The 25,254-nt window shown below is 47.6% G+C and overlaps 1 protein-coding gene across 2 annotated transcripts in view; it reads left to right on the forward strand.

The window, feature by feature from the left end:
* The window catches only part of PHACTR3 (phosphatase and actin regulator 3), a 216,485-nt gene that overhangs the window by 134,363 nt on the left and 56,868 nt on the right, over window positions 1–25,254 (forward strand). Inside the window, exons 5-7 of one of the 2 annotated variants that reach the window (XM_005673064.3) lie at window positions 5,314–5,526; window positions 6,809–6,983; window positions 7,807–8,054. In XM_005673064.3, coding sequence (XP_005673121.1) covers window positions 5,314–5,526; window positions 6,809–6,983; window positions 7,807–8,054 — 636 coding nt within the window. The remainder of the gene's footprint in view (window positions 1–5,313; window positions 5,527–6,808; window positions 6,984–7,806; window positions 8,055–25,254) is intronic. The other variant, NM_001110176.1, reaches the window with a different exon arrangement.

Below are 25,254 nucleotides of genomic sequence, written 5' to 3' on the forward strand. Positions count from 1 at the left end.
CCCAGCTGGTGCCACACTTGACCAATGTCCAGGGTCTGTGCTGGTCCCACCTACACCTGGGATTTGGCTGTGGGCACCTGCTGGGCTCTGAGCTGTGGAACCTCCTTGCAGGAATCATCCAGGGCCAGCCATCCATGAGATCAAGGACTTGGGGGTGTCCCTGGGGTGGGATGACACTGACCACGGCACCTCCAGCCCACCAGCTCCCTCCTCCAGGCTGGTCTCTCTGGGTCTCAGAATGTGTCCAGTGGGTGGTCACTGGGTGTTAAGGCGAGCCCACCCAGCACTACACCCCAGCAGGAAAGGCCTTGGCTGGCTGGGAGCTCAGTTGATGAGCAGCGACCTCTGCTGGCCAGGGCAGGACAGGACAACCCCGAGGGATCCTAAATGTTGGAGCACCACAAAGCTGACTCTGGCTTCTTCAGCGTTAAAATAAAATTTGACATAGCACTTGAGACTTTTAACAGATGTTAGCATTTCAGTTTTGACAAGATTCTGAAATGCAAAGGCAGCTGCACCGTCACATGGCACTCGCGTGAGATGTGGAGGAAGATGTAGATAAGAAAGAAATGGAAACACCAGGTTCCCAGACCAGGGACCCCTCAGACAGGTTGGGGTGTGAGGGGTCAGTGTGTGGGTTTGGAGGAGGGGCATTGGAGGAGGGGTCTGATGTGAGTTCCTGGGTCCTGGGGCTCTCAGAGCAGAGGGTAGGGCCTCCACACTCCACCTGGGGCTGGTTGGTGGGGGGGCCACCATGGGGCTGTTAGAAGCTTACCCTGCCATCTCTCTGGTTGAAGGGGTGTGGCTGTGACCACCAACTCAGGCTCAAACCCAGAGTTGCCCTGTCCACTACCTGCATGGAGATTTGAATGAATGAAGACTAAATAAAATGAAAAATCCAGCTCCCCACTTGCACCAGCCACTTTCCAGGTGCTCCTTGGCCAGTGTGGCTAGTGGCTGCCCCTAAAGAGCAGAGAGGACACATCTCCATCATGTCAGGGCTACTGGGCAGCACTGAGGGTGAGACGTGGCCACACATCCACTTTGGTGCAAAGCCAGTGGAGTTGGCTGGCTTGGCCAGCCCTTCCAGAGTTTTCTGCATCAAGCAGGGACCTTATAACCTGCAATGCCAAAGCCCTTTACAGGAAAAGTTTGCCATCCCCTCATTTAGAGTGGACTTAGGGCATCATGGGCAGAAGGGGAAGAGCTTGAAGGCCTTGCTGAGGTCCAGGGGAGGCTGTGGCAGCTGACACTGGGAGAACAGGCAAAAGGACGGTATTTCTGAGAAATATTTTGGAGGCAGAGTGCCCAGGATTTATCTATGCATTAGATCCAAGAGTCAGGTCTGAGGTGGAGAGGGCAGGAGGGGAATGGAGCATGGGGTCCAGTCTGGCTGGACCGCTGAGGGGATGGGGGACCATGTAGAAAGTCTGGTGACAGTGGGGCTCTGTCTTGGTCAAAGCCATGTCCACAGCTCCTGGAAGGGTGCCTGGACCCCATAATTGTTCAGGGACCCTTGTGGATGGATGAATGGATGGACGGATGGATGGATGGAGAAGTGAGAGAGAAGAGGAACTGGGGAGGGCTTTCTCATGGGAAATCAAGAGATGCGTTTGCATGTGTTTTATTTTGATTATTTGACCTCCTGACGGAAGTGTCAAAGTGGCCAGTGATGGATGTGTCTGGAGTTCTGAGGAAGGGTCAAGGGTCGACAGAGATGGGATTGGTTCTGAAGCCAGAGGACTGACTGGATGAGAGAATTGGATGAGAGAATTAAATGAGAGAGTGAGCCAATGGGGAGGAGCACCAAGGGCGGGTCCTGGGGCGGCCCAGCGGGAGCCTGAGAGGGGCTGAGCAGGAGTGGTAGGGGTACCGGGGGATGTGGTTTCCAGAAGCACTAGAGGAAGGTACTGGCCTGGACAGATGGAGGGACTTTGCTGCCACAGAGCCAAGTGGACCAGCCCTGGCTGACGCAGGTGTGGGAACGCGGATCCACGGCTGCCCTGTCTCCCTGTTCACCCTTCGCGTGGAACTATTCAGCCCTTTGGACAGTTATAGGCACCTTGCCAGGGAAAAAGGCAGTCTTTTGGAACATGGATGCATTTTTCTTTCATCTTAGGTCAAGGGTTCTCGGCCTTGGCAGTATTGATATTTGGGGCCAGAGAATTCTTTGCCTGTAAGAGCCCAGTTCAAACACTGCCCACTTTGTCCAGACTCCCAGGTCCATGGGGGGAGACCAAGGCCCAGTGGGAGCAACTGGCCTGTCTGGGTTTCCAGGGTAGCAGGACCCAGACTTGTTCCAAGAGCCTGTGTCACAGCTGCGCGTCTCACCGTGGGCCTCCCTTGCCAAGCAGACACCGCAACGCATCCCCATGGAAATCTAAGTAGTGTCTGCCTCAAGCAGGGGCTCTCGGCCGTGGGCATTCTGCCCCCCAGGGGCAGTAGCTGGAGACCGTTTTGGTGGTCACACTGGCATCTGGCAGATAGAACCCAGGCTTGCTGCTATGTATCGTATAGGCAGAGATTTATCTGGAAGGAGAGGAAAGTGCATCCATGCTTCAAACCACAGCTCTTAGCCCTGAGGATAATGTGCAAAGTGCCGAAGAGTCCAGACCTCCCCTCCGTGGCCTCCATCAATCTCCCTGCCTTGGAATGGGCAGAATCGGGCATGTTACCCAAATATTTGTGTAGATGAGGAAACCGGGCCTCACAGAGGTGGAGACTAAGGCGCTTGTCTAGAAATGAGTCAGTCATCACAGAGGAAAAGGATGGGTGGAGGTGGGAGACGGGTGTGTCAGCGGGCCATTCCTGTGCCAGCCTTCCCCCCAAAACCTTGACATTGGGGACCTACTGATGCCCAGGGGAGGGATACTGAGCCTGTCCTGAGCACTGCGAGCTCACGCCGGCCCTGTGCCTGGTGCTTCTGGCTGCAGGCTTGGCTGCTGAGGGCCTGGGTCTGGGAGCGTGGCCTCTGAAGGGTCGGGGTCCACTGCCTGGCACTGATTTGCAGGAACCGGGAGCCAACAGAGTCACAGGACAGGTGCCCACATGGAGAAAAAGAGCCTCTGCACACGCACAAGGAAACCACACAACCGCTTTTACCTGGAAGCACCAAATGTTTGCTTTAATGTTATCATTTGTGCAAAACGTATTAACCAAGTCTCAGTGGTGGACTCTTAGAAGTTACAGGTTGCAGTTCATAGGCCATAACAATAGTCTTAGAGTCTAGGGGTCTTTGAAAAATTCCTATGAACAAGTAACCCTTCTGAGGACGGTTTTATTATTACTCGTAGGAGTAATAATAATAAAACCAGAGTGTTTCCGGGTGCGTGTCTTTGCTGGACAGAAGAGTAAGGAGCCCACTCTCATGCCTGTTCTCAGCTCAGACTGAGACCTGCCATCTGCCGTGGGCGGGCAGGGGGCGTTTCTTAGATCCTTTTCATCGGGATTTGGGAGGAGCCCTTTGAAGGCAAGGGCTGCATTTCCATGAGTATCACGAGGGAGAGGACCTGGCCTGAGAGGTCTTGAACTTCCAACGTGGATGATGGAATCACAGAAATGGTGATGAGCCCTGGGACCCGCGGGACGTGCAGGCGTCCTTCTCCCAAGCTTGGTAGGACCGGGAGCGGGTGGCCTCAGTCAGCACCACGGACAGCGCCATCTCTTTGGTCAGGCACCAGCCGCGTTCCCTGACTGATGGATGAACCTGTCAGGCTGTTCCTAGGGGTTGTTGGTATCTTCCCCTTGGGTGGTTGCAAAGATAAAATGAGATTAAGTGGGGCCAGGGCCTTGCCAGGGCCAGGCACCTGGGGCTGCTCCAAGAGGGCAGGAAGGCTGGGGTCCCAAGGTGAGGATGGGAGGCCACCCCTCTTTTTGCGTCAGGGTGGAAGGAAGGGTGTGTTGGGGCCCATAGGTTTGTGTCTGAGGCCCCCCCGCCCCTGCCCCCAGCCCAGTTTCCCTGTAAAGCTGGAGGTGAGGTGGCCTGGGAGGGGGAGTGAGAAGCTGGACAGAGAAGAGCCATGGATGTATTTTCCTTTGCATCCATGGAAGGAAAGGGACAGAAGAGGGTTTGACGCAGAGTGGCTGCAGGATGGAGCAGAGCCCAGGGCCCTGAGGGTGTGGTCCTGGGATGGCCAGGACGGGGGCTTCTGTGTCACTTTCTTCTGCAGCACTGTGCCTCGGCAGGGACTGGCAGATGGAGGCTTCATCCAGAGGTGGGACTTTCCCAGTGGGGCAGAGGACTTGGGGGTACTGGTGAGGTGGTTGTTGCTGCGGTGGATGGTGGAACTTGAGCTGGATAAAGAGAGAAGGGGAAAGGAGAGGGCTGATGGGTTGGGAGAAGGCGCAGGTGACAGGCTGAAGTGGGGGTGGAGCAGTGCCCCAGGAGGTGGAGGCACTGTTCTAGATGAGCCTGCACCAGGCGAGGGGACGGGGCTCGGGGGGCTCAAAGCTGAACCTCCCTGATCCTCCCCTGCCACTCACCTGTCTTGCTCGCCTGGGGCAGTGATGTTGAAAAGCAGGCGTGTAAAGTCAATAGCTGCCCAACTTGAGGGTCTGCGACATGCCAGGCACACATCTCATGGTTGCTTCTTCTTCTTCTTCTTCTTCTTCTTTTTTTTTTTTTTGTCTTTTTAGGGCTACACCCATGGCATATGGAAGTTCCTAGGCTAGGGGTCTATTCCGGGTCTAATTGGAGCTACAGCTGCCAGCCTACACCACAGCCACAGCAACACGGGATCCAAGGAGTGTCTGCAACCTACACCACAGCCACGGCAATGCCGGATCCTTAACCCCCTGAGCGAGGCCAGGGATCGAACCTCCAACTTCATGGTTCCTAGTCAGGTTGGTTTCCGCTGCACTGCGATAGGAACTCCTCATTGTCACTTCTTAGTTAAACCTCCCAGCCATCCTGTGAGGGACTCTTGTTCGCCTGACGTCATCCGTGACAAATGGTGACACAGGAGTTTAGTAACTTATCCAAGGTCCCAGGGTGAGCTCAGGGACCAATTGGAGTCTGATTCCAAAGCCTGTGTTTGTGACCAGCTGCCCAGGTGAGGTGGGAGCTTCAGTGACACCTGTTGAGTGGAAAAGGGACAGAATCCCCTCCACTGGCGCACCTCCCTCCCCCTTCCGCCTCCGTCGTCCTCTCTCTGCTTCTGATGTATCTGTTGACAGCGGAATTCACAAGTGTCATGTCCATGGGCCAGGCCACCCCCTGTACTCAGCTCTGCAATAACAACCCCACCCAACCAAGGCCCTTGCAGTCCTCACACCCACCCCAAGCGTGTCTCAACTCTCTTGCCTTTGAACCAGCCAAGACGTCATCAGCATCCAGAGGTGACGAAGCAGACGCCGCCGGCAGCCGCCCACCTGCCATGGACGAGCCGTCTCAAGCCTTAGCTGGGCCCGATGCCCTGGACAGTCCTCCCAGACCCCTGGACAGATCCATGGGCCAGCTTCCCAGCCCTCCGCTGCTGCCCACCCCGCCACCCAAGGCAGGCTCCACAGCCTCAAGAAGCACCCCAGGTGGGTCCGCCTGCATCCCCCTTCCTGCCCTCCATCCATCCGTGCCTCCCACCAGCCCTGCTGGGCCTGTGACCAGGACTTCAGACTCACACCTGCCCCTCTGGGTCCAGGAACCTAAGGACATCAGGGGGATTTTCTGACGCGTCACCCACTGGTCTGGGGACTGAACTAGGAGTGCGAGGGGACAGGCGGGTCATGAGCTTTGGACTTTGGCCTGGATCGCTTAGAGCTGAGATATTTTTTGTGATTGATTTAATTTTCTTAGGGGGGAAAGGTTTGCTTCGGCAAGTGGACGCTAGGTGGCAGCAGAGAAGGAGAAAGCCCCTCACTTGGGCTTAACTGGGGCCCAAGGGGACAGAGGCCACAGGCTGAGTCTCCCTGGGGCCCCCCATCGGAGACAGCCGAGCGGCCCCCCGCCCGAGAGCTTCCTCACCCCACTCTCCACCCAAATCCCACTTGCAGACTTGCTTTGCTGGGCCTGCATGATATTTAATACTTAAAAGAAAATGTGTGGCCACATTTAAAATATATCAAAACATATTTAAATATTAAACATATTACATATGTTTAAGGGGTGGCCTGCGGACCCCTGGGCCTTGTCATCATTAGCCCAGACCTTGTCTGAAGGGGGATGGGAGAGCCATGGTCAGAAAGCTCCTGCTGGGCAAGGCACAGGGTGGGAGGCAGACGTGAATGAGGAAGCAGAGGGGCCCCTGTGGTCCAGGCTGGGCCAGGCCTCTGGAGGACTTGTGGCTTCGGGGAGCCAAGTTCGTAGCAGAGAAATGGGAAGGAGGGCTTCAGGCGCCTGAGACCTTGCAGGGAGCTGTGGGTACTAATGTCTGCAGCTCAGGGGTCACGAGGACGGATCGGAACTGCTCATGGCTGGACCCCTTCTCCGGCTCTGGGGACAAGGAGGCCTCATGCAGCATCACAGGGTTGTGTGAGTGGGCTCACCTGGCCACGAGCCCTGCATTCTCTTTGCTTACGGGCTCCTATCTTTCAGCAAAGCCCCACTTCCCTGCTTCCAAAGACTTATATTCTTTTTTATAAAGTTATTTTATTTTATGGCCTCATTCCCAGCAGGATATATGGACATTCCCAGGCCAGGGATTAAATTGGAGCCATAGTTGGGCAACACCAGATCCTTGAACCCACTGTGCTGGGCCATTGATTGAACCCTTGCCTCTACAGCCACCTGATCTGCTGCAGTTTGATTCTTAACCCACTCTGCCACAGCAGGAACTCAAGACTTATGCTCGTGTTTGTCCTTCTCCCACCCCAGGCCAGGCCACGCTCTTCCAAGGCTCTGGCGGGAAGAATACTGACCCTCCGCTCCGAGGACAGCTTTCCACGCCCACGGGGTCTCCGCATCTCCCCACCGTCCACCGGCCGCTGCCCCCCAGCCGCGTGATCGAGGAGCTGCATAGGGCGCTGGCCACCAAGCACCGCCAGGACAGGTGAGGCCCCTCTCCTGGCAGGGGGTCCTGTGTGCCCAAATTCCCACTGGGGCCCAGCCTCGTGGGGGTCACCTATGCAGTTATGGGGGTGCCCGCTCTGGGTGGGCTTAATGCTGTGCAGTCACAGTCTTGAAATTCTCAGTTTTTGAGCAAGAAGCTCACGTTTTCATCTTGTACCGGACTCTGCAGCTGGTCTGTAGCTGGTCTCGGCTGCCACATTCCAGGTGGGGTCAGCTGGGAGGAGTGCACTGTGAGGACAAGCCACAAAACCCACGTGTCCCCTGGACCATCCGGGGTCAGGTGGGAGCCTCCTGAGGGAGCCAATAGTGAGGGAGTTGTAGATGTCGCGTTGTCCCCGGACTCTGCCGGCTTTGGGTTTGCATCAGGCAGGAGCACAGGTAAGCCTGCTGTGATGCTGCCTCTAAGTCCTCATCTCCTGTGCCTCACAGCCCTGAGGACAGGTGAGTCCTTGGAGGGCCAAACAGATAATGCAACACACGTGCGGCTTGGCAAAATATTGCTCAAATAAAAGCCCTCTTCAGTTCTTAGGAAATCCTGGCTCTGAGCGTTTGCTGCACTAAGTGTTGGTGGATTTTATTCCATACCCGTCTGCCATTCAAGACAGCATGTTCTCAGTGCCATTTGCCTTGGCCTCCAAGCCGTGTGCTCCTCTGGAGCTTCTAGCCCAGTGTACCGGCTGTACCTACTTGGGAGCTGTCTCTGCGGCCCCTGCTATAAACCTGATATAAGCCCCCGAGTCAACTCCGCACGGTTGCCTGGGGAAGCTGGACCACTGACAATGTGACCTGCCTTTCTGATTCAGTTTCCAAGGACGGGACAGTAAAGGGTCCCCGAAGAAGCGTGTGGATGTCCGGCTGTCCAGGACGTCCAGTGTGGAGCGGGGCAAGGAGCGGGAGGAGGCTTGGAGCTTCGATGGGGCCTCCGACGTCAAGCGGGCCGCCGCCAAGGAGTCCGAGGAGAACAAGGAGAACTTGCTGATGAATTCCGAGCTCAAGGACGACCTGCTTTTGTATCAGGACGAAGAGGCGCTGAACGACTCCATCGTCTCCGGTGAGTGCAGGGCGGATCCCGGCCGTGGGAACTTCTCGCCGGAGGCACCACGCCCACGTCGAGGGGGTGCTTCTGTAGCTAGCATGTGGGGGGGGGTGGAGGGACACCCTCTCTGTCCGTGAACAGGGCGTCAGCAGGCGGGCACGGGGCACAATTAGCCAGGGACCGAGGGAGCTGGTTTTATTCTGATCATTGCATATTTTCATGTGTGTTCGAACCAACAAAAGTGGCTCAGCTATCGACTAAGACATCGTGGCGTGGGGATGACGTGTCAGATGGTGGCAGGGGGGGCCCTGAGATGGCCAGTGTTGGAAGATGTGGCCAAAGATGCTCATAGAGGGAGATGAGGTGGGGCCGATGCCAGTGGCCATCTCAGAAATACACAAACCTGCTGTGTCTGCTTTGCTCGGGGCCACATCTGCACGAGGCCCTTAGAGGCCTGGTCTGTCCTCACAGTGTCCTCAAGATCAGAGGGATTGCTCTGCCCTACCCGTGAGGACCTGGGGCTCAGGGAGGCAGAGCGTTGTAGACCCCCCGTGATGAATGTAAAAGGAACTCAGCCCTGGTGTGGGCTGTGCTGAGCTGCATCCCTTGCAAAGGTCAAGGACGGATGTGGCCATAAAGCCTTGTGGCGGGGGGTGGTGATTGTCCCCGAGCGAGGGGTTCCTAGAAGCATCTCGTGGTGACCATCACCACATTGGGCAGAGGTCTGGGTGGAGGCTCTGGGGAACTTGCCTGCTGCTCGTGCCAGGTGGGGAAGGGGATGGCATTGACCCTGCCCTGGCTGGTATGACGGGGGCACAGGCAGTGGGCACTGTGCCCAGGTGGGCAGACCGGGACCCCCGGATTAGACACTGACCTTGGCTGTCACCCTGCCCGGGACCTTGCATACGTCTGGGCCTTTCCCGCCCTGGTCTGGTGAAGCTCTTCTGGAAGAGCAGGTGACAGTGCTTCCAACTGGGTCTGTTGCTGAAATTCAGCCTCTGTCTGCCAGTGTCAAATAGACGCAGAGACAGAGCTTTGGGTGAAGGTGAAAAAGGTAACTTTATTGCTTTGCCAGGAAAAGGGGCCATAGCAGGCTAATGCCTTATAGATTGTGCCCCCGTTGGAGGGGGTTAGGAGGTGGTTTTATAGTTTGGGGCGTGGAAAATAGGGCCACACGTAAGGATCACGTTGAGGCAAGCTTGCCTTGTCTTTCAAAGCTGGTGTTTAGTGGCCCCAGGACTGGTTCTGGTGGTTCTCCTCCTTCCGGGAATGAAGATGCTTCATCACGTAGTTCTTCCATTGTGGGGCTGGGGTTTCGTTCTGCAGAAAGGCTCAAAGGTACTGTTATCTATATTCCTTGAGGAGACACCAGGACCTGTCCCAAGGCTGCGCTCTTGTCTCTGACGGCTCCTCCCTGGTCTCTGCATCCCCTCCCTTCCCTGAAGAGCAACTGCCCTTTGGAACTCAGGGAAGGTCACGGAGGCTGAGGCTTATTCCCTAAAAACAAGAAACGAGGGACACAGAAAGACTTGTGTGCCCAGGAGCCCCACAGGGCTCTGCTCGGTTGCAGGTCTTCATGGCAGAAACGCCAAGCCAGTCATTGGCCAAGAAGCCCTGGACATCTAGGAAGAGGCTTCTGAAGCCTGTGTGTTCCCCAAACTTATCTGGCCCCGGGGCTTTCCCTTAAACACCCATCAGCCTCCTGCAGGACAGGTGGCGTGGGACACACCTGAGAGTGGCTGGTGGAGGCAGGGATCTCGGGCTGGAGCAGGTGCCTAAACATCGGGACCAGTGATGCTGAGGGCTGGAGGGTTCTCTGCCGTGGGGCTGCCCTGAGCTTTGCAGGGTGTTTGGCCTCTACCCGCCAGACTGCGCTCCCTCCAGCTCTAGGGGAGGGTCCTTCCTGCCTCTTCCAGCTGCTGTGGCTGCAGGTGGTCCTTGCCTTGAGGCTACGTCCCTGCTGCCCTCTTCACATTGCTGTCCCTGTCCTCTTGCTAATAAGGACACTCTCACTGGGTTAAGGACCCATCCGCATAATCCTGCATGATCCTCATTTTGAGTTCCTTATCTTAATTACATCTGCAAAAGCAAATTACATCTTTTTTTTTTTCCCTCAGAGAAGGTACTTTCCCAGGTTCCCAGTGCACTCTTTGGGGTCACTCTTCTCTCTCCCCTGTCACTCCTGATGGTGTACCATGTTCCTCTTGTTGAGCCAAGGTCACCCCTGGGGCCTTTCATGGCCCCCCAGCCCCATCCCTGGGTCCTCGGCAGCAGGGCCAGTCCACTGCCTCAGCGGGAGCTCCCATGGGAAGGTGCCCTGCTCTGTCCCTGCAGCCTGGGTAGGTCCCCTGCCTCGCTCCCTCCTCAGAGATCAGATCAACCATCCCTCAGAGCTCGACGCAGTCGCAATTTCACCCTGATTTTTGTTATTATTTCTCTGTTGTCCGTCTCCCTCTAAACCATCAATTATTCGATGATGATGGATCATCTGACATGTGTGTTTGACGGCTGTCCGGATGGGGGACGGTGGCCTTTCGTCCACACAGTGCCTGGTTCTAAGGAAGAGTCAGGAAGTAGCTTCTGGATAATATAATGGCTGTGATTCTGTCTGCCGATCTGATGGGTCCCTGGTGAGGTCCCCCAGCCCACGTGCTCCAAGGTGTCACCCCATAGACGCAGCATGTCCACCTGGGGTCTCAGACGTGTCGCTGACCTGAGGTCTCTGGCTCTGAGCTCTTGATCTTTGCTTCCAAAACCAAATTGTCCTTGTGAACAAGGGCCCTGACCCTCTGGGCCCCGGGCCACCTCACCCCTCTCTTGGCTTTGCACCTGACGCACAGACGGCTCTTCCTCAGGGAAATCTGGCCATTTCTCCTCTGCTCCATCCTCTCCTGCCCAGAGTCAGCCTCCCACGGGCCCCCTGCCACCACCAAGGCCCCTGTTGTAGCCCCTCCCTCCAGACGCCACCCCTCGCTTGTGTCCCTCCAGCGGCTTCCTGAAGGCTGAAACGCCACTTCCCACCAGGACCTGGGTGGCCTGTCCCTGTCACCCAGGCTTATCTCCTTCCAAGCTCCTTGGGACCCAGCCATGGGCCCTCTGTGCTCCTTACACACACCAACCACAGTCCACCCACCACTGGGCTCTCGTGCCCACCCAGGAAGAGGTGTGTGTGGCTGCACCGTGTTTAAAACACCGCTTCCTCCGAGAAGCCAACAGGCCTAAGCGAGTGACGCCCCCCTCACACGGCTCTGCAGCCCCTCCCTCTCGTTGCATCCCCTGAGACGCCCCTGAGGTCAGGGGCTTCACCAGGCAGCTCCCGCTTTGTCTGCAGTCCCCGCTTCAGTGCTGCTACGTGTACAATAAAGGTCAGTTAGGAAAGACTGGGTGTCCCCGGGGGATTAAAGGAGGGGTGATTGTGGCCTCAGATGGAGGAGCAGCATATGATGTCTCCCAGGGTGTGGGCCAAACACGCATCTCTTGTTATTTGTCTCCTAAAACCTGGAGTTTGACGACAGTGACAGGAGCAGGAGAGTAGAACTCATTCTAGAAACTCGCTGTTGTGGCCCTGCCCTGGCTCCCCTGGACGGCGCTGGGCTGTGCTTATGGTATTTGCAAACCCCAGCAAAGCCACCTCTCCTCCTGGGCCTTCCTTGCGTACCAGCCTCTGGGGTCAAGGTCAAGGTCAAGGGCTCACAACCAGCCCTAAGATCATCCTGTGGAGCGCCCGGCCCACTGCACAGTCAGGCGGGTCTGGAGATCGAGTCCCGACACCCCCGGCCTGGCCCCTGCCAACTGCAGCTGAGGCCAGGGTGCAGGGTCTGGGGGCCCCAAACCCCTGGAACCCCAAGTAGAAACTGAGGTCTTTGCTTTTATCACATTCTCATAAGTGTCCGGAACTCCCTCCAAGTTGTGAATTTCTGGAACAAAATGCTTGGAGGAGAAAACGCAATGCTGGTTCTGGAGAAAGCGTACAGATCTCACTTTAGGGGGAAAACCAGTCATAGTGGGAGAAGCCCATACAAGTATTTTGCCCGGTAGGAGAGTAGCACAGATCCGTTTTTCTTGGCTTTTCTCGAGTTCAGACCCCCTCCCACCATGGCGGATGGCACCTTATTTGTAGATCGCTGGGGTGCGACCTACAAATAAAAGAAGTAGAAACACGCCCGGCAGCAGCTTCATCAGTTGTCAATCTTAGAAACTGCACTGGTGTTTCTTATTTATTTATCCTCATAACTCACTGTCCCCGGAGCCTTTGCAGGTGGTGTCCCATCCATCACGAACCCCCCAGGACGTTTTCATTAGCATCTCATTACCCTGAATTCTCTAGAAGCAGCAGCTACTTTAGGGTGTGATTTCTGGAGCTGATGGAAGCCCCACCCAAGGCAGATCTGCCCTGGCATCGGCTGGAAGCTTGTCCTGTAGGATCCTGTTGCAGTGACAAATGTATTTGTTTCAGTCTAGGGCTGACAGTGGATTTCCATGCAGGGCAAAGACAATGTCTTGATCAATACAGCGTCACAGGCCGTGTGTTTCCGCCTCGAGCTGGCTGCCCCGGCTTGCCGTGTGCACACACACTCCCCCAATATGCGTGCTCAGTACCTGCCAGCACATAGGGCACCTTTGTGGGCATGCGTGGTCAGCGCCAGGAAGAAACAGGACACTGGGGACCTTCTCAAGTCCATCAAAGGTGATTCTTTACAAGATTTTGTTTTTCAGAGCAATTTAAGTCCATAGCAAATTAAGACTCAATACAGACATCCCCTGGCCCCGCAACTGCAAAGCCTGGACACAGCGTCACCCAAAGCTCATAACTGACATTAGGGTTTATTCTCGGTGTTGGAGGGTCTGTGTGTTTGGACAAATGTATAAGGAGGTGTCCATCCTTGTATAGTGTCAGAGAGAGAATTTTCCGGGTCTTAGCAGTCCCCTGGGCTCTGCCTGTCACCCCATTCGTCACCCCAACCCCTGGCAACCACTGATCTTCTTACTGTCTCTGTAGTTTTGCCTTTTCTAAAGGGTCACACTTGGAACCATCCAGTAGGTAGGGGGCTTTCCTTCCCTCAGGACTAGGCATTTGTGTTCCTGCCATGCCACCACATGGCTGGATAACCCGTCTGGTTTTTTTCCTTTTTTTTCTGCCGGTTTCACTGAGATATAATCAAGACATAACACTGTAAATTTAAGGTATACAGCATAATGTTTTTCACTTAGGTAGTATCCTCAAATCATGACCACAGTAAGTACAGTAAAAATTTATCATCTCATATAGATACACCTGGTATTTTGATTTTCAAAGAAATAGAAAAATTATTTTTTCCTAGGGATGAGAACTCTTACGATTTACTCTTTTTTCATTTTTTACTTTTTTGTCTTTTGTCTTTTTGGGGCCGCACCTGCAGCATCTGGAGGTTCCCAAACTAGGGGTCTAATCAGAACTACGCCAGAGCCATAGCAACGCCAGATCTGAGCCGTGTCTGTGACGTACACCACAGCTCACAGCAACACTGGATCCTTAACCCACTGAGCAAGGCCAGGGGTCAAACCCACAACCTCATGGTTCCTCATCGGATTTGTTCCTGCTGCACCACAACAGAAACTCCCTCGATTTACTCTTTTAAAACTTTCTCTCTCTCTCTCTTTTTTTTTTTTTTTTTTTTTTTTTGTCTTTTTAGGGCTGCACCCACGGCATACGGAGGTTCCTAGGCTGGGGTCAAATTGGAGCTGTAGCTGCCGGCCTCTACCACAGCCACAGCAACGCGGGATCCTTGCCCCACTGAATGAGGCCAGGGGTCGAACTGAGTCCTCATGGATCCTCGTCAGATTCGTGTCCGCTGAGCCATGGCGGGAACTCCAGGACCTTCATATGTAACATACAACAGTGTGAACTGTTTTGATCACGTTGTTCATGACATCCCCGTGCTCGGCTGTTTTGTTGGTGGAAGCTTGGACCTTTTGACTGCCTTCATCCAATCCCTACCACCCCCTCTGGTCACCACAAACCAGATCTCCTTTTCAATGCGTTTGTTTGTCTTTGGAGTATAATTGCCCTACACTACTCTGTTAGTTCCTGTTACACAACACAGTCATTTGATACGTCTATGCATTTCAAAGCGATCGCCGCAGTAAGTCTAGTCCCCTCTGCTATCATACGGAGAAATTATATCATTATTGGCTCTATTCCCCACACGCCACGTTTCTGACCCACGACTCATTTATTTTTTGACTGGAGGTTTGCACCTCCTAATCTCCACCTATTCCTCTCCCCCCCACCCGCCTCCCTTCTTTTTGATGGAGACTAGTATCCCACTGTTGACACCTGCCCCACCTTCTGCATTCCTTCACCTATTAGAGGACCTCTCCGTTGTTTCTTAGTCTTGGCAACTACGAATACATCTGCTCTAAACATCCATGTGCAGGTTTTTGTGTGGCTGTAAGTTCTCAACTCTATTGGGAAAATACCAGAAGGCAATTGTTGGATCACGTGGGAAGAGTATATTTAGTTTTGTAAAAGAAATCCAGTCTTCCAAAGTGGCTGCACCATTTACCCCCCCTCCCCGCCACCGGCCGTGACAGTTCCTGTGGCTCCACATTCTCGCCAGCATCTGGAGTTGTCAGTGTTCTGGGATTTGACCATATTCATTCTAAGAGGTGTGCAGTGGTGTCCCCTTGTTGTTTTAATTTGCATGACATATACTATGGAGCTACAGTTACTGGCCTACACCACAGCCACAGCAACGCAGGATCTGAGCCACATCTTCAACCTACACCACAGCTCACAGCAACGCCAGAATCCTTAACCCACTGAGCGAGGCCAGGGATCAAACCTGCAGCTTCATGGTTACTAGGCAGATTCATTTCTGCTGCACCGCAAAGGGAACTCCTGTTTTTAATTTCAAATTCCATTTGTTTATTGTTGGTATAATGGAGAGCAATTGGCTTTTGTATGTTAACCTTGTATCCTACAACCTTTATGTAAATCACTAATTAGTTCTGGGAGTTTTTCATTGATTCCTTAGGATTTTCTACATAGACGTTTGTGTCATCTGCAAGCAAAGACACGTTTATGTTTTCTTTCTCACTCTGCCTACCTTTTATTTCCTTTTCTTCTCTTATTGCATGAACTACTTCTTCCAGTATGATGTTGAAAAGGAGTGATGGAGAAGAAAGACATCTTGCCTTGTTCCTGATCTTAGTAAGAAAGCTCTGAGTGTCTCACCTTTACATGTGAGGTTAACTAGAGGTTTTTGTAGATATTCCTTATCAAGGTGAGGAAGTTCCTCTCTATTGACAGTTTACAGAGGAGTTCCCATTGTGGCTCAGTGATAATGAACCCAACTAGTATCATGCGGATGTGGATTCAATCTGCCTCACTCAGTGGATTAGGGATCTGGCATTGCCATGAGCTGTGGTGTAGGTCAGCAGCTGCAGCTCCAATTTGACCCCTAGCCTTGGAAACTCCATATGCTGTGGGTGTGGCCCTAAAAAGCAATAAAACAAACAAACAAAAACAGTTTACTAAGGTGATTCTTTTAAATGGAGGTAACATTATAACACATGGGTTTCACATAGACAACATTATACTTTTATTTCTGTCTACATTACAGCATGCTCACCACCCAAAATTTAGATTCTAGCCATCACCATGCAGTTGACCCTCTGTGTCCATTTTACTTCCTCCCCATTCTCATCTGGTAACCACTGCTCTGCTCTCTGTATCTACATTTTGGTTTGGTTTGGTTTATTTTTGTTGTTGTTTTTTATGTTGCACATATGAGTGATTTCATATGGTATTTGTCTTTTTTTGTCACATTTATCTCACTTTGCATAATATCCTCCATATCCATTCATACCCTTCCAAATGGCAGGATTTTACCTTTTTTTTTATGACTGAGTAGGTTCTGGTGTGTATATGTGTGTGTGTGTGTGTATACATGTGTATATATATGTACATATATCTATATATGTATACACACATATGTATACCCCAACTTCTTTATCCTTCATTTGTTGTCTACACATCTTGGTACTGTAAATAATACTATGAAGAACACAGGAGGGCATTTATCTTTTTGAATTAGTGTTTTTGTATTCTTCAGATACATAACCAGAAGTAGCATAGCTGGATTGTATGGTAGTTCTCTTCTTATTTCTTTGAGGGTTCTCCATACTGTTTTCCATAGTGGCTGCACCAATTTACATTCTCACCAACAATGCACAAGGGTTCCCTTTCTTCACATCCTCGCTAACGTTTGTTATTTCTTGCTTTTCTGATAATAGCCATTCTGATAGGCATGAAGTGATATTTTATTGTGGTTTTGATTTGCATTTCTCTAATAATTAGTGATGTTGAACATCTTTTTATGGTCCTGTTGGCCATCTGTGTGTCTTTTTAGAAAAATGTCTATTCAGATCTTCTGCGCATTTTTTTTAAATTGCTCAATGAATTTTATTACATTTATAGTTGTACAACGATCATCACAACCAAATTTTATAGCATTTCCATTCCAAACCTGCAGCGCCTCTCCCCACCCCCCAACCTGTCTCATTTGGAAACAAGTTTTTCAAAGTCTGAGTCAGTATCTGTTCTGCAAAGAAGTTCATTGTGTCCTTTTTTTAGATTCCACATGTAAGTGATAGTATTTGATGGTGTTTCACCATCTGACTGACTTCAATTAGCATGTTAATTTCTAGGTCCATCCATGTTGCTGCAAATGCCATTATTTCTTTCCTTTTAATGGCTAAGTAATATTCTGTTGTGTATAGGTACCACATCTTCTTTATCCACTCCTCTCAATGGACATTCAGGTTGCTTCCATATCTTGGCTATTATATATAGTGCTACAATGAACACTGAAATACATGTATCTTCTCAAGTCATGTTTTTTTTTTTTTTTTTCTGGATAGATGCCCAGGAGTGGGACTGCTGGATCAAATGGTAATTCTATTTTTAGTTTCCTGAGGAATCTTCATATTGTTTTCCACAGTGATTGCACCAATTTACATCCCCACCAACAGTGTAATAGGGTTCCCTTTTCTCCACACCCTCTCCAGCACTTATTGTTTGTAGACTTTTGGATGGCAGCCATTCTGGCTGGTGTGAGGTGGTACCTCATAGTGGTTTTGATTTGCATTTCTCTAATAATGAGTGATGTTGAACATCTTTTCATGTGTTTGTTTTTTGGTTTTGGTTTTGGTTTTTGCTTTTTTATTTGTTTTTGTTTTTGTTTTTTGGCCATCTGTATGTCTTCATTGGAGAATTGTCTATTTAGATCTTCTGCCCATTTTTTTTGATGGGGTTGTGGGTTTTTTTTTTTGGTATTGAGCTGCAGAAGGTGTTTATAAATTTTAGAGATTGATCCCTTGTCAGTCGCTTCATTTGCAAATATTTTCTCCCATTCTGTGGGTTGTCTTTTCATTTTGTTCAGGGTTTCTTTTGCTGTGCAGAAACTATTAAGTTTAATTAAGTCCCATTTGTTTTTATTATCTTTACTCTAGGAGGTGGATCTGAGAAGATGTTGCTGTGGTTTATGTCGGAGAGTGTTTGGTCTATGTTTTCCTCAAAGAATTTTCTAGTATCTGGTCTTATATTTAGGTCTTTAATCCATTTTGAGTTTATTTTTGTGTATGGTGTCAGGAAGTGTTCTAATTTCATTCTTTTACATGTGGCTGTCCAGTTTCCCCAGTACCATTTATTGAAGGGGCTGTCTTTTCTCCATTGTATATTCTTGCCTCCTTTGTCATAGATAAGTTGACTGTAGGTGTGTGGGTTTTATTCTGGGCTTTCTATCCTGTTCCACTGATCTATATTTCTGTCTTTGTGCCAGTACCATACAGTTTTGATGATTGTTGCTTTTGTAGTATAGTCTGAAGTCTGGGAGCCTGATTCCTCCAGCTCCATTTTTCTTTTTCAGGATGTATTTGGCTATTCAGGGTCTTTTGTGCTTCCAAACAAACTTTAAAATATTTGTTCTAGTTCTGTGAAAAATGTTCTTGGTAATTTGAACTGAATCATTAGATTGCCTTGGGTAGTATAGTCATTTTGATGATATTGATCCTTCCAGTCCAAGAGCATGGTATGTCTTTCCATCTAGTTGTGTCATCTTTGATTTCTTTCATCAGTGGCTAATAATTTTCAGAGTACAGGTCTTTTGTCTCTTTAGATAGGTTTATTCCTAAGTATTCTATTTTATTTTATTTTGTTTTGTTTTGTTTTTTGGTCTATTTTTAGGGACGTACCCATAGCATATGGAGATTCCCTGGCTAGGGGTCCAATCAGAGCTGTAGCTGCTGGCCTTCACCACAGCCACAGCCACCCAGTATTTGAGCCGCATCTGTGGCCTACACCACAGCTCATGGCAATGCAAGATCCTCAACCCACTGAGCGCATCTTCATGAATGCTAGTTGGGTTCATTAACTGCTGAGCCACAGTGGGAACTCCTAAGTATTTTATTCTTTTTGATGCAGTGGTAAATGGAATTGTTTCCCTAATTTCTCTTTCTGATATTTTGTTGTTAGTGTGTGGAAATGCAGTTGATTTTTGTGTATTAATTTTGTATCCTGTGACTGCCAAATTCATGGATGAGCTCTAATAGTTTTCTGGTAGAGTCTTTAGGATTCTCTAGGTATATTATCATGTCATCTGCAAATAGTGATAGTTTTACTTCTTCCTTTCCAATTTCGATTCCTTTTATTTCTTTTTCTTCTCTGATTGCCGTGGCTAGGACTTCCAAAACTATGTTGAAGGGTAGTGGCGAGAGCAGACATCCTTGTCTTGTTCCTGATTTCAGTGGGAATTCTTTCAGCTTTTCACCATTGAGAATGATGTTAGCTGTAGGTTTGTCATATATGGCCTTTATTATGTTGAGGTTGGTTCCCTCTATGCCCACTTTCTGAAGGGTTTTTATAAGAAATGGGCATTAGAACTTCCCACCATGGCACAGCGGAAACAAATCTGACTAGGAACCATGAGGTTGCAGGTCCAATCTCTGGCCTTGCTCAGTGGGTAAGGATCCGGGGTTGCCATGAGCTGTGGTGTAAGTCACAGACGTGGCTCAGATCCCTCATTGCTCGCTCCAATTAGACCCCTAGCCTGGGAACCTCTATATGCTGTCTGTGCAGCCCTCAAAAAGACAAAAAAAAAAAAAAAAAAAAAGAATGTTGGATTTTGTCAAAGGCTTTGTCTGCATCTATTGAGAAGGTCATAAGGTTTTTATTCTTCAGTTTGTTAATGTGGTGTATTACACTGATTGATTTGCGGAGATTGAAGAGTCCTTGCATCCCTGGGATAAATCCCACTTGATCATGATGTACAATCCTTTTAATGTATTGTTGGATTTGGTTTGATAGTATTTTGTTGAGGATTTTTGCGTCTGTGTTCATCAGTGAAAATGGCCTGTAATTTTCTTTTTTTGTGGTATCCTTGTCTGGTTTTGGTATCAGGGTGATGGTGGCTTCAGAGAATGAGTTTGGGAGTGTTCCTTCCTCTGCAATTTTTTGGAATAATTTCAGAAAGATAGGTGTTAGCTCTTCTCTAAATGTTTGATAGAATTTGCCTGTGAAGCCATCTGGTCCTGACTTTTGTTTGATGGAAGTTTTTAAATCACAGTTTAAATTTCAGTACTTGTGTTTGATCTATTCATATTTTCTATATTGTCTTAGTTTAGTCTTGGAAGATTGTACTTTTCTAAGAATTTGTCCATTTGTTCTATGTTGATCATTTTATTGGCATATAGTTGCTTATAGTAGTCTCTTATGATCCTTTGTATTTTTGTGATGCCTGTTGTAACTTCTCCTTTTTCATTTCTAATTTTATTGATTTGAAACCTCTCTCTTCTTTTCTTGATGAGTCTGGCTAAGGGTTTATCAATTTTGTTGATCTTTTCAAAGAACCAGATTTTAGTTTCATTAATCTTTTCAACTGTTTTCATTTCTACTCAAATACTTATGATTACTTTCCTTCTGCTAACTTTGGGTTTTGTCTGTTCTTCTTTAGTTGCTTTAGGTGTAGAGTTAGGTTATTTGAGCTTTTCCTTGATTCTTTAGGTAGGATTTTATTGCTATAAACTTCCCTCTTAAAACTGCTTTTGCTGCATCCCATAGGTTTTGTACTGTTGTATCTTTGTTGTCATTTGCTTCTAGGTGTTTTTTAATTTCTTCTTTGATTTCTTCAGTGAGCCATTGGTTGTTTAGTAGTGTGTTGTTTATTCGCCACATGTTTCTGTTTTTTGAAGTTTTTTTCTGGTTGTTGATTTTCAGTCATATAGCATTGTGGTCAAAAAAAGATGATTGATAAGATTTCAATTTTTTTAAATTTATCAAGGCTTGATTTGTGGCCCAGAATGTGATCTATCCCAAAGAATGTTCCATGTGCACTTGAGAAGAATGTGTACTCTGCTGCTTTTTGATGGAATGTTCTATAAATATCTGGTCCAATGCATCATTTAAAGCTGTGTTTCCTTGTTGATTGTCTATATAGGTGATCTGTCCATTGCTATAAGTGGGGTGTTAAAGTCTGCCTCTGTTATTGTTTTGTTGTCAATTTCTCCTTGTTAGCAGTTGCCTTATATATTGTGGTGATCCTATGTTGGGTGCATATATATTTAAAATTGTTACATCTTCTTCTTGGATTGATCCTTTGATCATTATGTAATGTCCTTCCTTGTCTCTTAAAATATTCTTTATTTCAAGGTCTATTTTGTTTGAGTATTGCTACTCCAGCTTTCTTTCAATTCCCATTTGTGCGGAATATTTTCTTCCATCCTCTCACTTTAAATTTGTATACGTCCCTAGAAGTGAAGTGGGTCTCTTGAAGACAACATATATATATGGGTCTTGTTTTTTAATCTATTCAACAGTCTATGTCTTTTGGTTGGGGTTTAGTCCATTTACATTTAAGGTAATTACTGATATGTATGTTCTTATTGCCATTTTATGAATTGCTTTGGATTTGTTTTTGTTGCTCTTTTTTCTTCTCTTGTTCTCTCCTCTTGTGGTTTGATGACTATCTTTAGTGTTGTATTTGAATTGATTTTTCTTATTTGTGTGTGTATCAGTTGTAAATTTTTGGTTTGCCGTTACACTGAAGTTTTGATATAGGAGTCTGTGTGTGTGTGTGTGTGTGTGTGTATGAGATTGTTTTAAGTTGTTGGCCTCTTAACTGCAAGTGCATCTCCAGTGTCCTGCATTTGTACCCTCCTCTTCTCACAATTTCTGATTTTGGTAGTGTAATTGTACATGGATAGTTTCCTATCTTTACTGTATATATGTCTTTACTGGTGAGCCTTATCATTTGTGGTATTTTTGTTTCTAGTTGTAGCCTTTTTTTTTCTGCCTAAAGAAGTTCCTTTGGTATTTGATGTAAAGCTGGTTTAGTGTTGCTGAATTCTCTCAGCTTTTGCTTATCTGTAAAGCTTTTGATTTCTCCTTCAAATCTGAATGACAGACCTGCTGCGTAAAGTAATCTTGGTTGGAGGTTTTTTTCCTTTCATCACATTAAGTATATCATGCCACTCCCTTCTGGCCTGAAGAGTTTCTGCTGAAAAATCTGCTGATAACCTTATTGGGGTTCCCTTGTGTGCTATTTGTTTCTTTTCTCTAGCTGCTTTCAGTACATTCCCTTTGTCTTTAATTTTGATCAGTTTGATTAATATGTGTCTTGGGGTGTTCCTCCTTGGGTTTATTTTATATGGTACTCGTTGCACTTCCTGGATTTGAGTGAGTGGTTCCCTTCCCATGTTAGGAAGTTTTTGGCTATTATCTCTTGGAATATTTTTTCTGTCCCTTTCTCTCTCTCTCTTCTCCTTCTGGTACTCCTATAATGTGGATGTTGATGCATTTAACGTTGTCCCAGAGTTCTCTGAGACTCTCTTCATTTCTTTTCAATCTTTTTTCTCTTTTCTGTTCTGCATCCGTAATTTCCACTAGTCTGTCCTCCATCTTGCTTATTCATTCTTTTGCCTCCTATATTCTACTGTTGGTTGCTTCTAATGAATTTTTTATTTCAGTTATTGTATTTTGCATCACTGCTTGCTTAAGTTTTAAATCTTGTATTTCTTTGCTCAGTGTTTGCTGTAAATTATCAATCTTTGCCTCCAGTTTATTTCCAGTGTCTTGCATCACCTTCAGCATCATCAGTCTAAAGTTTTTTCCTGGAGGTCGATAATCTCCAGATCACTTAGATGTTTTTCTGGGTTTTTTTCTTTCTCCCTTATCTGAGCTACAGCTCATTTTCATTTTTATAGGTCTTTGGTGTGGTGTCTTTTTGCAGATAAGTGAGTTAAAGCATCTCTTACTTCTGGTATCTGCCCTCCTTCTGGCCGAAGTTGGTATGGGCTTACTGTAAGCTCCCTGATGAAGGGACTGCTACCCGCCCACTGGTAGTTGGAGCTGATTCCTATCCTTCTGGTGGGTGGGGCTTTGTCTCTGGGTGAGATTAGAGGCTGGCTGTGTGCCTGGGGGTCTTTGGGCAGCCTGTTTACTAATGGATGGGGCTGTGATCCCACCTGGATTATTGTTGGGCCTGGGGCTTCTCAGTGCTGATGGGTGGGGCCAGATTTTCCCAAAATGGCCACCTCTAGAGGAACACTCACTGATGAATATTCCCAAAAGCTTTGCCTGCAATGTCCTTCCCCCACGAGGAGCCACAGTCACCCCCTGTTTTCCCAGGAGATCCTCCAAGAACTGCAGTCAGGTCTGACTCAGGTTCCTATGAAGCCTCTGCTTTGTCCTGAGACCCAGTGCACATGAAAGTCTGTGTGCACCTTTCAAGAATGGGGTCTCTGTTTCCCACAATCCCCTGGAGCTCCTAGGCACAGTCCCCAATGGCCTTCAATGCCAGATGCTCTGGGGGCTCTTTCTTCCAATGCCAGATCCCCAGGCATGGGGACTTGATATGGGGTTCAGAACTCTCACTCTTGTAGGTGAGTCTCTGTGAACCAGTTACTTTCCAGTCTGTGGGCTTCCCACCTGGGAGGGATTGCTTATATCATGTAATCACCCCTCCTACCTTCTGATGTGGCTGCTCTGTCTTCTGGAGTAGGATATCTTTTTGAAAGTTTCCAGTCCATTTGGTTGAAGGTTGTTCAGCATTTGGTTGTAATTTTGTTGTTTTTATGAGAGAAGGTGAGCTCCTGTCCTTCTATTCTGTCATCTTAATCCCATCTCTTCTGCCCATTTTCTCAATCAGGTTTTGTGTTTCGGAGTTGTTGTGTTGTATGTGTTCTTCATATGTTTTGGATATTAACCCCTATTGGATATATGATTAACACATATCTTCTCTCATTGGATAGGTTGTCTTTTAGTTTTTTTGATAGTTCCCTTTGCTGTGCAGAAGTTTTTTAGTTTGATGTAGCCCTATTTGTTTATTTTTGCTTTTGTTTCCCATGCTTGAGGAGACATATACAGAACGATATTGCTAAGACTTATTTAAGAAGAGCAACCTTCTTATGTTTCCTTCTAGGAGTTTTATGCTTACATGTCTTATGTTCAAGTCTCCAATCTATTTTGAGTTAGTTTTTGTGTATGGTATGAAATAGTGATTTTTCTCTCATTCTTTGCATGTGGCTATCCAGTTTTCTCAGCTCCATTTATTGAATGGAGCTATCCTTTGTCTATAGTATAGGGTTTGCTCTTTGGTTATAAATTAATTGTCCATGTGTGTGGGTATATTTCTGGGCTCGCAATTCTGTTCTTTTTTTGATCTATGGACCTGTTTTTCTGCCAATACCGTGTTGTTTTGATGACTATAGCTTTGTAATCTATTTTGAAAACAGGCAGTATGATATATCCAGCTTTATTCTTTTTTCTCAGATTTGATTTCTCAGGTATGTGTGATCTTTTGTTGTTCCATATAAATTTAAAAAATTTTTGATTCTATTTCTGTGAAAAGTGTCATTGGGATTTTGATAGGGATTACACTGAATCTGTACACTACTTTAGGTAATATGGACTTTTTAACAATGTTAATTCTTTTAGTCCAGTGAGAACGGAGTATCTTTATCTTTTTTTTTTTCACTTTTTTTGAATTAATGTATAGTTGGTTTACAATGTTGTGCCAATTTCTGCTGTACAGCAAAGCAACCCAGTCACATATGTATGTATATACACATGTGCGTATATATATGCATTACCTTTCTTATATTACCTCCCATCATGGTCTATCCCAAGAGACTAGATATAGTTCCCTGTGCTCTACAGTAGGGACTCATTGCTTATCCATTCTAAATGTAATAGTTTGCATCTACTAAGCCTAAACTTCCAATCCATCTCATTCTCTCACTTCTGGCAACCACAAGTCTGGAGAACAGAGTATCTTTCTTTCTTCCCTTTTTTTTTTCCCCCTTTTTAGGGCCACACTTGCAGTATATGGAAGTTCTTAGGCTAGGGGTTGAATTGGAGCTGCAGCTGCAAGCCTATGCCACAGCCACAGCAACATGGGATCTGAGCAGCATCTGCAGCCTACACCACAGCTCACCACAATGCTGGATCCCCAACCCACTGCAAGGCCAGGGATTGAACCTGCATCCTCGTGGATACTAGCCTCATTTGTTTGCACTGCGCCACATTGGAAACTCCCAGAGTATCTATTTCTTTGTGACTCTGCAGTTTATTTCCACAATGTCTTGTATTTTTCAGTTTACAGGTCTTTCACTTTCTTGGTTAAGTTTCTTCCTAGATTTTTTTTTGCAGCAATTGTAAACAGAATTGTAAATTTTTCTCTCTGCTTACTTATTGTTAGTGTATAGCAATGCGATAGATTTTAATGTATTGATTTTATACCCTGCAACTTCTCTGTAATTCTTTATTATTTTGAGTAGTTTTTTAGTGGAGTCTTTGGAGCTTTCTATATATAAAATTATGTCATCTGCAGAACAGTGACAGTTTTACTTCTTCCTTTCCAATTTGGATGTCTTTCATTTCTTTTTCTTACCTAATTTATCTGGCTAGGACTTCCAATACTATGTTGAACAAGAGTGGTGAGAGTGGACCTCCTTGCTTGTTCCTAATCTTAGAGTGATAACTTTCAGTTTTCCACTGTTGAGTATGATGTTAGCTGTGGGCTTGTCACCTGTGATTGCTATTAGGTTGAGGTACATTCCTTCCACACCCATTTTATTGAGAATTTTTATCATAAATTGTTGTTGAATTTTTATCATAAATTGTTGAATATTGTCATATGCTTGGTCATATGATTTTTATCCCTCATTTTATTAATGT

The sequence above is a fragment of the Sus scrofa genome, chromosome 17 (assembly GCF_000003025.6).
Source record: "Sus scrofa isolate TJ Tabasco breed Duroc chromosome 17, Sscrofa11.1, whole genome shotgun sequence".
Lineage (NCBI taxonomy): Eukaryota > Metazoa > Chordata > Mammalia > Artiodactyla > Suidae > Sus > Sus scrofa.